At 29.7% G+C, this 12,714-nt stretch overlaps 2 protein-coding genes across 4 annotated transcripts; one reads left to right on the top strand and one right to left on the bottom strand.

Annotated features, from left to right (window-relative positions):
• Positions 1-570: 570 nt before the first annotated feature.
• LOC111899798 (uncharacterized) lies at positions 571-2,845 on the bottom strand. 3 transcript variants are annotated; one of them, XR_002853058.3, is made up of 3 exons: positions 2,596-2,845; positions 1,431-1,679; positions 1,172-1,338 (listed from the first exon to the last, which is right to left on the bottom strand). XR_002853058.3 is itself a non-coding variant. In XM_023895650.2 (2 exons), the coding sequence occupies exon 2, from the start codon at positions 1,330-1,332 to the stop codon at positions 721-723; it is 612 nt and encodes a 203-aa protein (XP_023751418.1). In that variant the 5' UTR covers positions 1,333-1,338; positions 2,596-2,814; the 3' UTR covers positions 571-720. The 3 variants fall into 3 exon arrangements, 1 of the variants encoding a protein (XP_023751418.1); XR_008230343.1 differs by having other exon boundaries at positions 1,431-1,628; XM_023895650.2 differs by lacking the exon at positions 1,431-1,679 and having other exon boundaries at positions 571-1,338; positions 2,596-2,814.
• Positions 2,846-9,901: 7,056 nt separating this feature from the next.
• Positions 9,902-12,006, top strand: LOC111899800 (probable E3 ubiquitin-protein ligase BAH1-like). Its single transcript, XM_023895654.3, has 5 exons — positions 9,902-10,267; positions 10,785-11,029; positions 11,123-11,377; positions 11,464-11,660; positions 11,740-12,006. Exons 1-5 carry the CDS (start codon positions 10,015-10,017, stop codon positions 11,843-11,845), a joined length of 1,056 nt encoding a protein of 351 aa, XP_023751422.1. The 5' UTR covers positions 9,902-10,014; the 3' UTR covers positions 11,846-12,006.
• Positions 12,007-12,714: the final 708 nt, after the last annotated feature.

Raw genomic sequence — 12,714 nt, 5'->3', positions numbered from 1 at the left:
ATTTTCAGCAATATTATGATATAATAATTTAGTTTACAAAAGCTCAATATCAAACTATTAATTAATTATTAAAAACTATGTAACAAAAAGTAAAAAAGGACAAGGAAATGGATTTGGATGAAGGGGGTGAGTTGGAAAAGCATTATCTTTAAATGCAATGCATGATGCAACATGCTTCACACCTGAAAAAGATTGAAAAATACACGAATGATATCAATCATGAAAGATGCTCTTAATAATGAACCAAAAGTGGTGTAGGCAAACAATGACAAATGAATATTGACTCATAGTGCTCCACCATATTTATGTTCCATGACCACAACTTTCTTATATCTTCTTACATTTGTTTATTTCATGAATCGAATCTTGTTACGCTATTGCTCCTTTGTATTCTTCCAACTTTTTCTTTCCCCTATTGCCCTCATCAAGATGCCTCTCTAATTGGCAACCCACATACACCAATCCTTTCCTCTTCTTTTTCTTTTCCTTCCCATCTTTTGATTCTAAAATTCATGAGGTCATTTTAGGCCTTTATGCCTTCCAAATAGACAAAGATATGAAAGACATCTGTTCCATAAAATATTAATTTACTTAAAACATCACATCAAGTCAAGATTAGTAATAAACTAATCATACATAGTTAGTTACATACAAAACTATACTACAAGTAATGATATGTGTTCTTATTGTACCCTTGTTCTTGATTTTGCAAATTAAAGTTTACCAAAGGCAATCAATAGCATGCATCAATTTTCTTCTAGGCCCAACTGCAACTGCACCCATATCTTTGAGCTTCTTCATGGTGAGATTGACCAATTGCATCTTGCCAACACGTTTGCACCTAAAAATCTTGACAAATTGACCGAGTCCCAAAGACACAAGCCAACTGTTGAGCCCACCTGCTCTCTTAAGCTTTCTCTCAAGATTCAAAGCCCTCATCTTCGTATTCACCAACATGTGCCCATTCACCAAATTCCCACAATATTTTCTTGGTTTCGGGGTCTTGTAATGTGAATTTACTAATTTACCCCTATGGTTCATCAACTTTCGTGGGTTGGAAAATGTTGTGATGGGTTTTGTGGTGACTAATGGCAATGGCAATGGAATGGGTGGATCTGGCTGTGAAGGTGCAATATGATCATCAACTTCTTGGATGGCTATTGGCTGTAATGGACTGCCACCTGGAATAGGCATCGGGGATTGTTGGGTAAAAAAGGGTAATGGAGGGATCAAAATTGTAACCTTTTGCTTTTTGACAATCACCCAACCGTCTTGTACGCATTCCTCAAAGTCGTTTGGAGGTTGCTTCTGCTTTGATTTTGCCATTTTCATGAAAACCTGATTCATAAATAACACCAAACATCAAGGAAAAAAAACTTGTGTAATTGAAGGCGATAACTATACTCTGATAATTTGTAGTTAAAACTCACAGATTGAATAGAAAATGAGTTATAGACTTATTGTGCATTTATATCAGTGAAGGTTGGGATAAGAAAATGAAACTATATAAGAACAATGTATGCTCTACACAGTATATTGCATTGGTAAAATCTGGGCATCTTGTCTCCCCTTCACACTTTTGGAACTGAAACTCTTAGTAGATCCAGCAGATCTTGCAATTTGGTGCCCTAATTTGTGCATAAAAACCAACAACCTTCAAATTGGTTGCAAAGTTATACCTAAAAATTGTAATTAACGATTAAAAGAATTTAACACATAAAAGGGATGTAAATTAACTTTGATTTTACAACGAATTTTTTTAACTTTTTACTTTTATTCAGCTAAAAACTGACCATAAATATTATTCTAAAGAAATGGATGATGCTGCAGCAATTTTTTTTTTTTTTTTTTTTTTTTTTGCACAAAACTTATAAGACAGCATTAGGATTATTTTCATACATATATAAATAAACAACACCAACGACCAATATCCGTTATTAAATCTTTATTTATAAATTTGTCACAAAGGCCATTCATGAAGTGATATGATTCTTTCTCCAAATTGTTTATCATGTATAAAGTTGGAATAAATCTAAGAAATATTTGTTGCTTAGTTCCACACCGTGATCAGGAAAAGATTAATAAAAGCAACAGGCTGGGGGCAATCTAACATGAGCTAACTTGAATTTCTGGATAAATCTTTGATAAACTGACCAAAGTGTTGGATGAATTCAATACAATATTGGTCCATCTCGGTCGATTTCCATCTGAAAGTAGCTATTATACTTATATTATGAATAATTTTTTATAAAACAATATGAAATCAAGATGAACTATTTCTGGGTTCGAATATGATTATAGAGTACGCCCTTAATCCCAAGAAAATTGCTTAGTTCAAGTGAAATATGTGATTATATGTCCAAATCTAACCTATCCTTTCGATATAAACAAATTAATGACACCAATTAGGAAATTCTGTGATTCACGTCCCAAAAGGGAGTTACACACAATATAGTAGAAACAGGTGATTGATCCCACAAATTTCATCAGATTTTCATAAAGATTAAACAAAGAAGAAGGTTTCAGTAGATAATCGATTTCTGGAACTGGGTGTTACTGCAAAAAAAAAATGATTTCTGTATAAGAAAAACATACCGATAGATGGGTGTCGCTGACGGAGGGTCAAGGTGGGAGAAGGGCGGCGGTGGCGTAGGGCGGTGCTGGAGGTGGTTGTCGCTGGTGTGTTTGGCGTAGGAAGAAGGAAAGCAGACGGCGAGAGTTGGCAAAGGGGCACGACCGCACGAGCGTCTTATTTTTCATTCAGATATAACTTAGAGCTGGAGCATTCAGAGGTGGGTGAACGACTGAACAATTCAGAGATCATGGATTCAGATTTCAAAACCATTAAAAATTTTAGAGATAATGATTTAAATCAGCAAGCAGCTATATTCATTATACATATTTCGTCGTTTAACTATTTTTTGGTGTACAGTTAACAGTTAAACTTGTTTTTTTGTTTAAAACATAATATTATAATCGGTAAGAGAGGGTTTTTTCGCTTTTCCGGTGTCTTTTCAAACGAAGTATGGATTTTTCAGTCATCTTTTCCGGGAAAAATATATTTTTATGCGAGATAAGTTCTTAACACATTTTTCAGATTTCTTGTTTCTTTTTTTCTCTCTCTTTCTTATCTTATGTAGAGTTCTAAGATCTAGAACATAAATACAAACAAATTTCAAGCTTCAGATTTCAAGATTCATTTTAGATTTCAAAGCTTCATTTCATATTTCGAATAATAACATAAAAACCTAAATGATTTCAGAAATCAAGCTTTATTTCCTTTGTTTAGATTCATATTCGATTTTGAGGAACAAGAACCCACCTGTAATTAATTTTCGTTGGAGAACCAACATGAGGCTTCATTTTTCTTCTCCCCCATAAACACGCATATGAAAAACCCATAGATATCTCTGGTTAATGAAGGAAACCATCAATTTAGATTCGATTTTGGTGTTTTCAGTAAAAGGAAACATTGATTTAGGGCTTTTATGGGTTATACACACACAATGAACACAATAACAAGTTATGGGGTTTGTTTTTCATATTCGAGTTTGTTCTTCGTTTGTTCAGATTTAAGTTTTGATTTTTATTTTATTTTTTTATTTCTGATTTATGTACAAATGCAGCTTCGATTTTTCGATTCAGTGTGTGTATACCCGATGAGCACAATTGAACTAAAAAAAAACTTGAACTTCAAAACTTGAAAAACCTTTGAAAGCCTTGAATTTCAGAACTCGAAAATCTCTTGAAACCTTAGAAAATTGATATGAGTTTCAATTTATTGGACCTATGATGTAAAAACGATTTTAGAAATGGAGTTAAGGTAAGATGGTGTGTGTGTTTTCAAAGAAGTTTCAGGTTTGTTCCGGAGAAGGTGGCCGGAAAACTCACGTTTGTCGGGAAAGACAACGGAAACTGACAAAAACCCACTATACCCGGTCATACTTGTATAATGTACACGTTTCAACAAATTCAAGAGTTAATAAAACACTAAAAATAATTTAATGACCAAATATGAACAAAAGCTAAAATACCTTACTCTCTCAAGTTATTATCCCAAAATCTTAATAGAACCATATGGTGAAACAACACAAATCATTAAAAATAAACCCTTTACATTTGGATCTTACGCATGTAAGGTATCGTTAAGAGCATTGATTAGATAGGATTGGACTGAACTAGATAATATTAGATATAACAAATTATTTATATATCGTTTCGTAATACTATAACAAACAAAAACAAAATTTTAAAATTACTAAACTATCCTTCATACAAAATAGTATAAATAACTTGCCTAACAAATTTCAATAATTAACTAATACATCTATTATCTAATTGATCTAAAAGATCTGAAAATGATGCAAAATCAAAATTACACCAACATCCTATTAAAAATTAAAACCAAATCATTATCATACTATATTATAAAGGAAACATTTTTTTCTTTCATCACATTCATTTGAAATTCTCATGCATTTTTCCTTTCACCACATTCATTTGAAACTCTCATGACTTTTCATTTTTTTTCTAATAATAATTATAAGTTGGTTAATAAGATTAAATAAATATCAAATCTAAAGTGCAATCATATATAAACTAAATTTCAATATTAAAAGAATATCTTTATTTTTCCTTATAAAGTAATGTTTTTTTTTAACTTTTTACATATTATACTTAATGTATTAGTTTTAATATATATTTGGATGTAAACCATTATCATTTTAAAGCTACAACTTTTGAGCATTTTGTATAAAATATTTAAATTATAAACTTAAATATAACATTATGGGACCAGCTTAAATATAAATTTTAGTTTAACTTAAACAACCCAAATAATATTTTGTAAAAAGTTAAAAGTGATAAATTATAGTGTCTTTCTAATAATGATTATAATTTGGTTAATAAGGTTAAATATATATCAAACCTAAAGTGTAATTATAAATAAACTAGATTTTAATATTAAAATAGTATCTTTACTTCTACTTATAAAGTTATGTCTATAACTTTTAACATATTATACCTAATTTATTAGATTAAATATGTTGTTGTATGTAAACCAATATCAATTGAACGCTACAACTTTGGAACAGTTTGGACAAAATACTTAAACTGTTAATTTAAATATAATATTACAATGTCAACTTAAATATAAATTTCAGTTTCACTTAAAAAATCTAATGAATATTTTCTGAATAGTTAAAAATGATAAATTGTAGTGCTAAATGCAAAAACTAAATTATAATATCAATTTAACTAAAATATTTTTTAAATATATTTGTATAATCGTTAAAAGTTTTCAAATAAGTAGCTTAAAATAATTTACAATAACAATAGCTAAAAATAACTTTATATAAATGATTATATTGTTACCTTTAAAATCAAAAAACATTGTCAGATATTTTAAATAATTATAATGATAAAAATTAAAACGTTAAGAAAATAAATTAATTCTAACTAAAATATTTCCTAAAGATATTTGTATAATCGTTAATAGTTTTCAAATAAGTAGCTTAAAATAACTTACAATAACAATAGTTAAAAATAACTTTATATAAATGATTATATTGTTACCGTTAAAATCAAAAAATAATGTCTGATATTTTAAATAATTATAATGATAGAAATTAAAACGTTAAGAAAATAAATTAATTTTAACTAAAATATTTCCTAAAGATATTTGTATAGTCGTTAATAATTTTCAAATAAGTAGCTTAAAATAACTTACAATAACAATAGTTAAAAATAAATTTATATAAATGATTATATTGTTACCTTTAAAATCAAAAAACAATGTCTGATAATTTAAATAATTATAATGATAGAAATTAAAACGTTAACAAAATAAATTCATTCTAACTAAAATATTTCCTAAAGATATTTGTATAATCGTTAATGGTTTTCAAATAAGTAGCTTAAAATAACTTACAATAACAATAGTTAAAAACAACTCTATATAAATGATTATGTTGTTACCTTTAAAATCAAAAAACAATGTCTGATATTTTAAATAATTATAATGATAGAAATTAAAGCGTTAAGAAAATAAGTTTTAAAAATTTAATTGAAAATAACAAAAACTATAAATAACATTAAGTCATATATTATATTTAATTTTATTCATGAGTAACTCGCAGGTAGAAGTCATTCAAACAGTTGAAATTATATTTAATTTTATCATATAATTCAAGATAACCAATATATTATATCAATTTAGTATACGAATTATTATATCAAATTTAACAACAAGGTTATCGTTATATTTAAAAAAACATATATTTGTAAAGATTCCAACTATATAGGTGTTTCTGCGCAACGCGCGGGCATTCGCCTAGTATTTTCACCACATTCATTTGAAACTCCCATTCATTTTTCCTTTAACCACATTCATTTGAAACTCCCATGACTTTTCAATTTTTTCTAACAATGATTATAAGTTGGTTAATAAGCTTAAATAAATACAAAACCTAAAGTGTAATCATATATAAATTAAATTTTAATATTAAAAGAATATATTTTCTTCTACTTATAAAGTTATGTTTTTAACTTTTAATATATTATACTTAATTTATTAGGTCTAATATGTTGTTGTATGTAAACCATTATCATTTTAAAGCTACAACTTTTGAATAATTTGTATAAAATACTTAAATTGTTAATTTAAATATAACTTTACATGATAAACTTAAATATAAATTTTAGTTCAACTTAAACAACCTAAAGAATATTTTGTAAATAGTTAAAAGTGATAAATTGTAGTGTCATTCTAATAATGATTATAAGTTAGTTAATAAGGTTAAATAAGTATCAAACCTAAAGTGTAATCATAAATAAACTAAATTTTAGTATTAAAATAGTATTTTTACTTCTACTTATAAAGTTTTGTCTTTAACTTATAACATATTATACTTAATTTATTAGATTTAATATGTTGTTGTATGTAAATCATTCTCAATTTAAAGCTACAATTTTTGAACAGTTTGGACAGAATACTTAAATATAATGTTACAAGGTCAACTTCAATATAAATTTCAGTTCCACTTAAAAAACTCACAAAATATTTTGTGAATAGTTAAAAAAAAGTGATAAATAGTGGTGCTAAATTCAAAAACTAAATTGTAATGTCAATTTAACTAAAAGATTTCCTAAATATATATTTTATAATCGTTAAAAGTTTTCAAATAAGTAGCTTAAAATAACTTACAATAACAATAGTTAAAAATAGCTCTATATACATGATTATATTGTTACATTTAAAATAAAAAAAATTATTTGATATTTTAAATAATTACAATGATAGAAATTAAAATGTTAAGCAAATAAATTTTAAAAAAATTAATTAATAATAACAACTATAAATAACATTAAACCATATATTATATTTAATTTTATTCATGAAGACCCCGCAGATAGATGGTATTCAAAAGATTGAGACTGTGCAGTTTTAATAGATGTATATTAATATAATTCAAAATAATCAATATATTATATCAACTTAGTATACAAATTATTATATCAATTTAATAGCAACATTATTGTTATATTTAAAAAAACATATATTTGTAAATATTTCAGCTATATAGATGCTTCTGCGCAACGCGCGGACATTCGCCTAGTAGAATATAAATCATGACTTGAGAGATGAAAGACCTAATTGAAAACTAAATGGTTGGTGACAAGTGAACATACCCATCTTTATTGTTTTTGTTTTTTTTCTTACCGGCTCAACATTTACTTTAATCTTCACCTTTTTCGAATTCATTCATTTTTTCGTTTAAAAACTAAAAACTCCATTAAGTAGAGCTTCACATGAATTCTTGCTAATTCGTCATCTACATCCTTCTCGATCATCTTGTGTACAACCATAAAATAACCTTTCTTGAAGGGATCCCTACATGTATAGAAAATGAGAAAGACATTGCGATTCACGATCACGATTTCGCCTTCTAGTATTACTAGTAATGAAAGATGTTTTTTGTCGGAGAGTGGCAATCTTCATTGTTATTTCTCCTCACAAAAAGGGTAAGTAGACTTTAGATTCATGATAAGTAGCTCGCCTGTTCCAAGAGCACATTTTGAAAGGGCTTCATTGTGGTGTAGATGGAGAAGGAGGGTCACAAACGACAGTAACTGTGTTAGTCTCACCAGGGAAGGGTTGTAGAGCTTCATCACATAAGAGATGGGGTTACCGGGGAAGGTGAAAGGGAAGGGGTGGGTTGTAGAAAGGAGGCGTTGTTTTCTTCGTCATTTTTCTTTGTCCATATGTGTTCCATTTATTTGGGTGGAACTAAAAGTTTAACTATTAGTCTCATCAGACTTGGTCCAATATCATCCTTGTTCTCGTCTCATGCATCCTAAACGCCTCTAAAAAGTAGTTTATTTTTTTCTATTCCGTCTAATTCTACTCACCAAACGCTACCTAAAGGAACAATAACATATTCAATAACAAAGTTATGAATTATAATTTCATCTTAAATGAGGTCTAAATGACATGTTTTAATTGGATTAATAGTAGAGTTAGGATTAAGTGATATTTGACTATGGTACACTTAATTATATAATTCTTATGAGATATGTTGCTTTTCATGACTTTAAAACACATTGTGATAGAGAAGATATCCAAACCCCATATCAGGTGACACTTAGTTCTCGCGGTCGATGTGGGTTACTAGTGTATGTCTCTTCTCCCAAATATTATAAGGTTTAACATCCCCATCGAACACATTAACCAATAACCTAGCTCTGATACTATTTGTAACATCCCATATAGCACATACCCAAGGGTGCCTTAACGCATGGCCCGTATCAATTAAATGGGGCTAATTTTTCATATGTTTTATAAATTTTTGTTGCTAATTCAATGTTACTCCGTCGTTAATATGTCAAAAACATGAGGCTTCTGTAATGGTTCCGTCCCTAATGAATTTTGCTTAAATATATAAAATACATATATATATATATATATATATATATATATATATATATATATATATATATATATATATATATATATATATATATATATATATATATATATATATATATATATGTATTTAGGGGGCCATTTTTTATTATTCATACATACCCTTCAAAATCTACACAACGACCTCTTGTTATAAAGGCCACGCACCTAGAAATAATGACTCTTATGACTTTAAAACGGATTGTAATGAATAAAATATTCATACCCCTTATTAGTTACACATCTCAGTTAATGTCGGATCATGTGCAGCCCATCCGTCTTAACATGAGTGGCAACTACACCTTGTCCATGGAATTTTTTCTAGTGAAATAACCAATAATAGATAATATTGTAGTGTGTGCTATAGGAGATGTCAGAACATCTTTAAATAAATAAAATGTTATTTTCTAGACATTAAAGTATTCATTTCATAAAGAAATAGTTATGAAAATAATAGTAAATTAAAACTCTCCGTATGGTCATATAGTCATATGGGTAAATATTTTTGTTTATTGGTTTTTTTATAACTTGTACTATTTAAAGTATGGTTCACTCATTGAAACCGAACCTACATTTTATTTAATCCCATGTCAAAAAAGTGAAGGAAAAAAATCATGAGATCGAACTAGCTAGAATGAAACTGATCCAAATCAAACCGAGAAAAAACTGGTTGAGACCGCTGAGGCCTGTCCGACCGAACCGTATCGATCCAAAAAGCATGGAACCGTTATTAGCTGTTCTAGCCCAAAACCCAAATAACAACTGGGCCTACGGGCCATGGGGGCCCTACTTCCAAATTCCAGCAAAACGACAGATATACATGAAAAAAAAGTCAATACACCACCGCGTAAAGAGAAAGGAGAAAGTACACGATTCCTTACGACACGTGTACTGCATGGAGCCGTACCAATAAAGACATGCTTTTCCATTCTAACTCTTTATACCACCCTCTAAATCGTCTCTAGGGTTTCCTTTCCACCGCCCCCATTGATGATCAAGCTCTAATATTCTGCTGCTAAATCCATGTAATTAACCATCAGCTTGTTACGAAAATGAAGTTTGGATCCACATTTACGGAATATTTGCTAGGAGAAAAAGTGAGCTCCTTTGATCTCAACAAATGCTCTCATGTCGAGTACAAGAGGCTCAAGAAGGTCCTCAAAGTTTGTAGGCATCATTGTCAGGGTCTAAATCATGCTGACGCTAATAATGGCGCCAGCTGTGGCGACGAGTTTCGAGTTATTGAAGAAGATCGTGATCAGAACAATACAGTTTCTGATATCTGTCGCTATCGATCCTGCCAATGTACGCTTTCTTCTGTCTTCCCCACCCCTCACCTGTTTGTCTTCTTTCGTTAATCTAACACTGTCACATCACAATCAATTCGGCCATATAATGCGCTAGCGTTCCAAAATTTATCGTTTTTGTAATTTTTATTAGTTTTCACGTTTCCCGAAGGGCCCGTGGTTCACTAGATCAGAGATCCAGATTGAAGCCATGACGAGAGTCGTCGAAATGAGTCCAGTTTATAGCCCCTTTGCCAAAGAATTGAAGCTACTGTAACTAGTTTGGATGAGAGTGCTTCCTACTGTTGGTGGTGGGAACTGGGAAGTTCCATCCTCAGCATCAAAGTCTGATTCCGCGATTCTTAATGCATTTGTCCGTATTGTTTATAAATAGTAATCCTGCACTTTACACTTGCAGACTCTTATGAATTACCAATTTTGACATTACGTAAATTTTAAGAACAGATCCTGAATACGTGTCTTATGTATTGTATACGATTGTGATGTTTTTATTCATGATTTGTTTATGAATGTAGGGTGTGATCGAATGTTCTTCAGCGAGATAATGAAAGAAGCTTCTGATATAACCGGGTGTATTAGTTCTAGAGTCAGACATCTTGTCCAGCTTCATTGCAATACTGGTATGCAGAGATACTTACTACACTTGTTTCAATGTTTCAAAAATGATCAACAAGCACTCGTACTCGAAGGGCAGATGTTAATCGAGTATGTTATCATGAATGCTATAGCTCTTAGGAAAATTCTTAAGAAATACGACAAAGTAAGCAAATATCATATTCTTTCTTTGGATTGCTGTTTTTTCTTTTCTTTTCGGATTGATGTATTGCGATTATGATATCTGTTTGTTTTTCAGGTGCACAACTCTGTAAGTGGCATGAACTTCAGGTCTAAGCTGCAGGCTGAACACTTGGAGATCTCACAATCACCATGGTTGATTGAACTGGTGGCTTTTTATATAAATTTCAGTGAATCAAATGAAATGATCTGCAATGAGCTTTGCAGTTCTTTCTCTTGTGATCTCAGCGTTACAGATTCAGAACCTGTACTGAAATTGGTGCTTCCAGATTATGCAGTTCTTGAATACAATCTAACTTGTGCTGTTTGCTTGGTATGACTGTTGATATATCGAATTTATGAAAAGTTCATAGCTTAAGATTAAATAAATTGTAAAACGCTTTTACTCTTGATCCTCAGCATACTGTTTTTCATCCATACGCATTGAGCTGTGGACATATCTTTTGCAAGATGTGTGCATGTTCATCAGGCTCTGTTTTGATGTTTGAAGGGGTGAAATCTGCAAGCCCAAAGATGAAATGTCCAGTTTGCAGAGAAGATGGAGTGTTTGGTAATGCAGTACGCATGACTGAACTAGATTTACTTCTAAAACGAAGGTAAACAAGTAGCGTGTTTTATTGCAATAAATTCCTTGACATGTTTGCATTTTAAAGGAATTTTACTGAGCATTTGCAGGTTTAGAAAAGAATGGGAGGAAAGACTTGTTGAAGAACGCGATGAAGTTAGTAAGCAAACTAAAGAGTTCTGGGAATCACAAACAAGGTATTTTACAGGACTTTGATGCGCGATGACAATATTAGAAATTTAGAATCATGGTCAAGGTCAAGGTCAAGGAGTCACAAAGGCATCGTCTTCAAGAAAATGATAAACTTTGTTATATATATTTTTTCCTAGAAATTTAAAGCTCTAAATAATATAGAAAAAAAGGAAATGAATTTCAAATATTAATTTTTTTAAACAGAAGAGAACAAAGGGAATGTTTCAAAAATGGGATGTTGACTTAAAGTAGCCAGTGGAAAACATTCAACCGGTTGCAATGTCTTTTTATAAAAACAAAATAGGATGGTTTTTCCCTCAATAAAAAAAAAAAGGTAAGAAACCTAAGGTTTTCTAAAACTAACTACGGAGTATTTATCAAAACTTTATATGTATAATGGTTCTTTAGATCTTATGACCAGTATAATTCGATGGATTCTGTTCCAACAATCGTGATTTGGTTATAAAAAACTAAACTAATTTTTATTTCAGTTTTTACTAAAATACAACAAAAATCATACAAGATGTGTGTATATATGATAATATGATTCCCTTCAATTTTATAGAGAATATATATAGCTAGAAGGTTCGTGTATGAGATTAATTATTTAGAGATCTACTTTTCTTTCATATACCAAATCGATTAAGAGTTGGAATGTATAAGAAAAATTAAATATTATTATGTTTTTCTATCTATATTATTCATTTAAAACTGTGACAAATGTCCCAAGAATATTATTAAGAAAATAAAACTGAACATTAATCATATATATATATATATATATATATATATATATATATATATATATATATATATATATATATATATATATATATATATATATATATATATATATATATTCAGTTTCATTTGAGACCATTCTAATTTTGTGA

This window comes from Lactuca sativa, chromosome 2 (genome assembly GCF_002870075.4).
Source record: "Lactuca sativa cultivar Salinas chromosome 2, Lsat_Salinas_v11, whole genome shotgun sequence".
NCBI lineage: Eukaryota > Viridiplantae > Streptophyta > Magnoliopsida > Asterales > Asteraceae > Lactuca > Lactuca sativa.
The sequence above is the reverse complement of the archived record's forward strand: the minus strand, read 5'-3'. Positions and strand labels throughout refer to the sequence as shown.

What these genes read in the sequence shown, in the direction of transcription:
- LOC111899800 (XM_023895654.3), top strand. Translation starts at nt 10,015, where the DNA reads ATGAAGTTTGGATCCACATTTACGGAATATTTGCTAGGAGAAAAAGTG. An exon ending in TCGCTATCGATCCTGCCAAT is followed by an intron (nt 10,268 to 10,784) that starts GTACGCTTTCTT and finishes TTATGAATGTAG; the next exon opens with GGTGTGATCGAATGTTCTTC. An exon ending in TTCTTAAGAAATACGACAAA is followed by an intron (nt 11,030 to 11,122) that starts GTAAGCAAATAT and finishes TTTGTTTTTCAG; the next exon opens with GTGCACAACTCTGTAAGTGG.
- LOC111899798 (XM_023895650.2), bottom strand. Translation starts at nt 1,332, where the DNA reads ATGAAAATGGCAAAATCAAAGCAGAAGCAACCTCCAAACGACTTTGAG.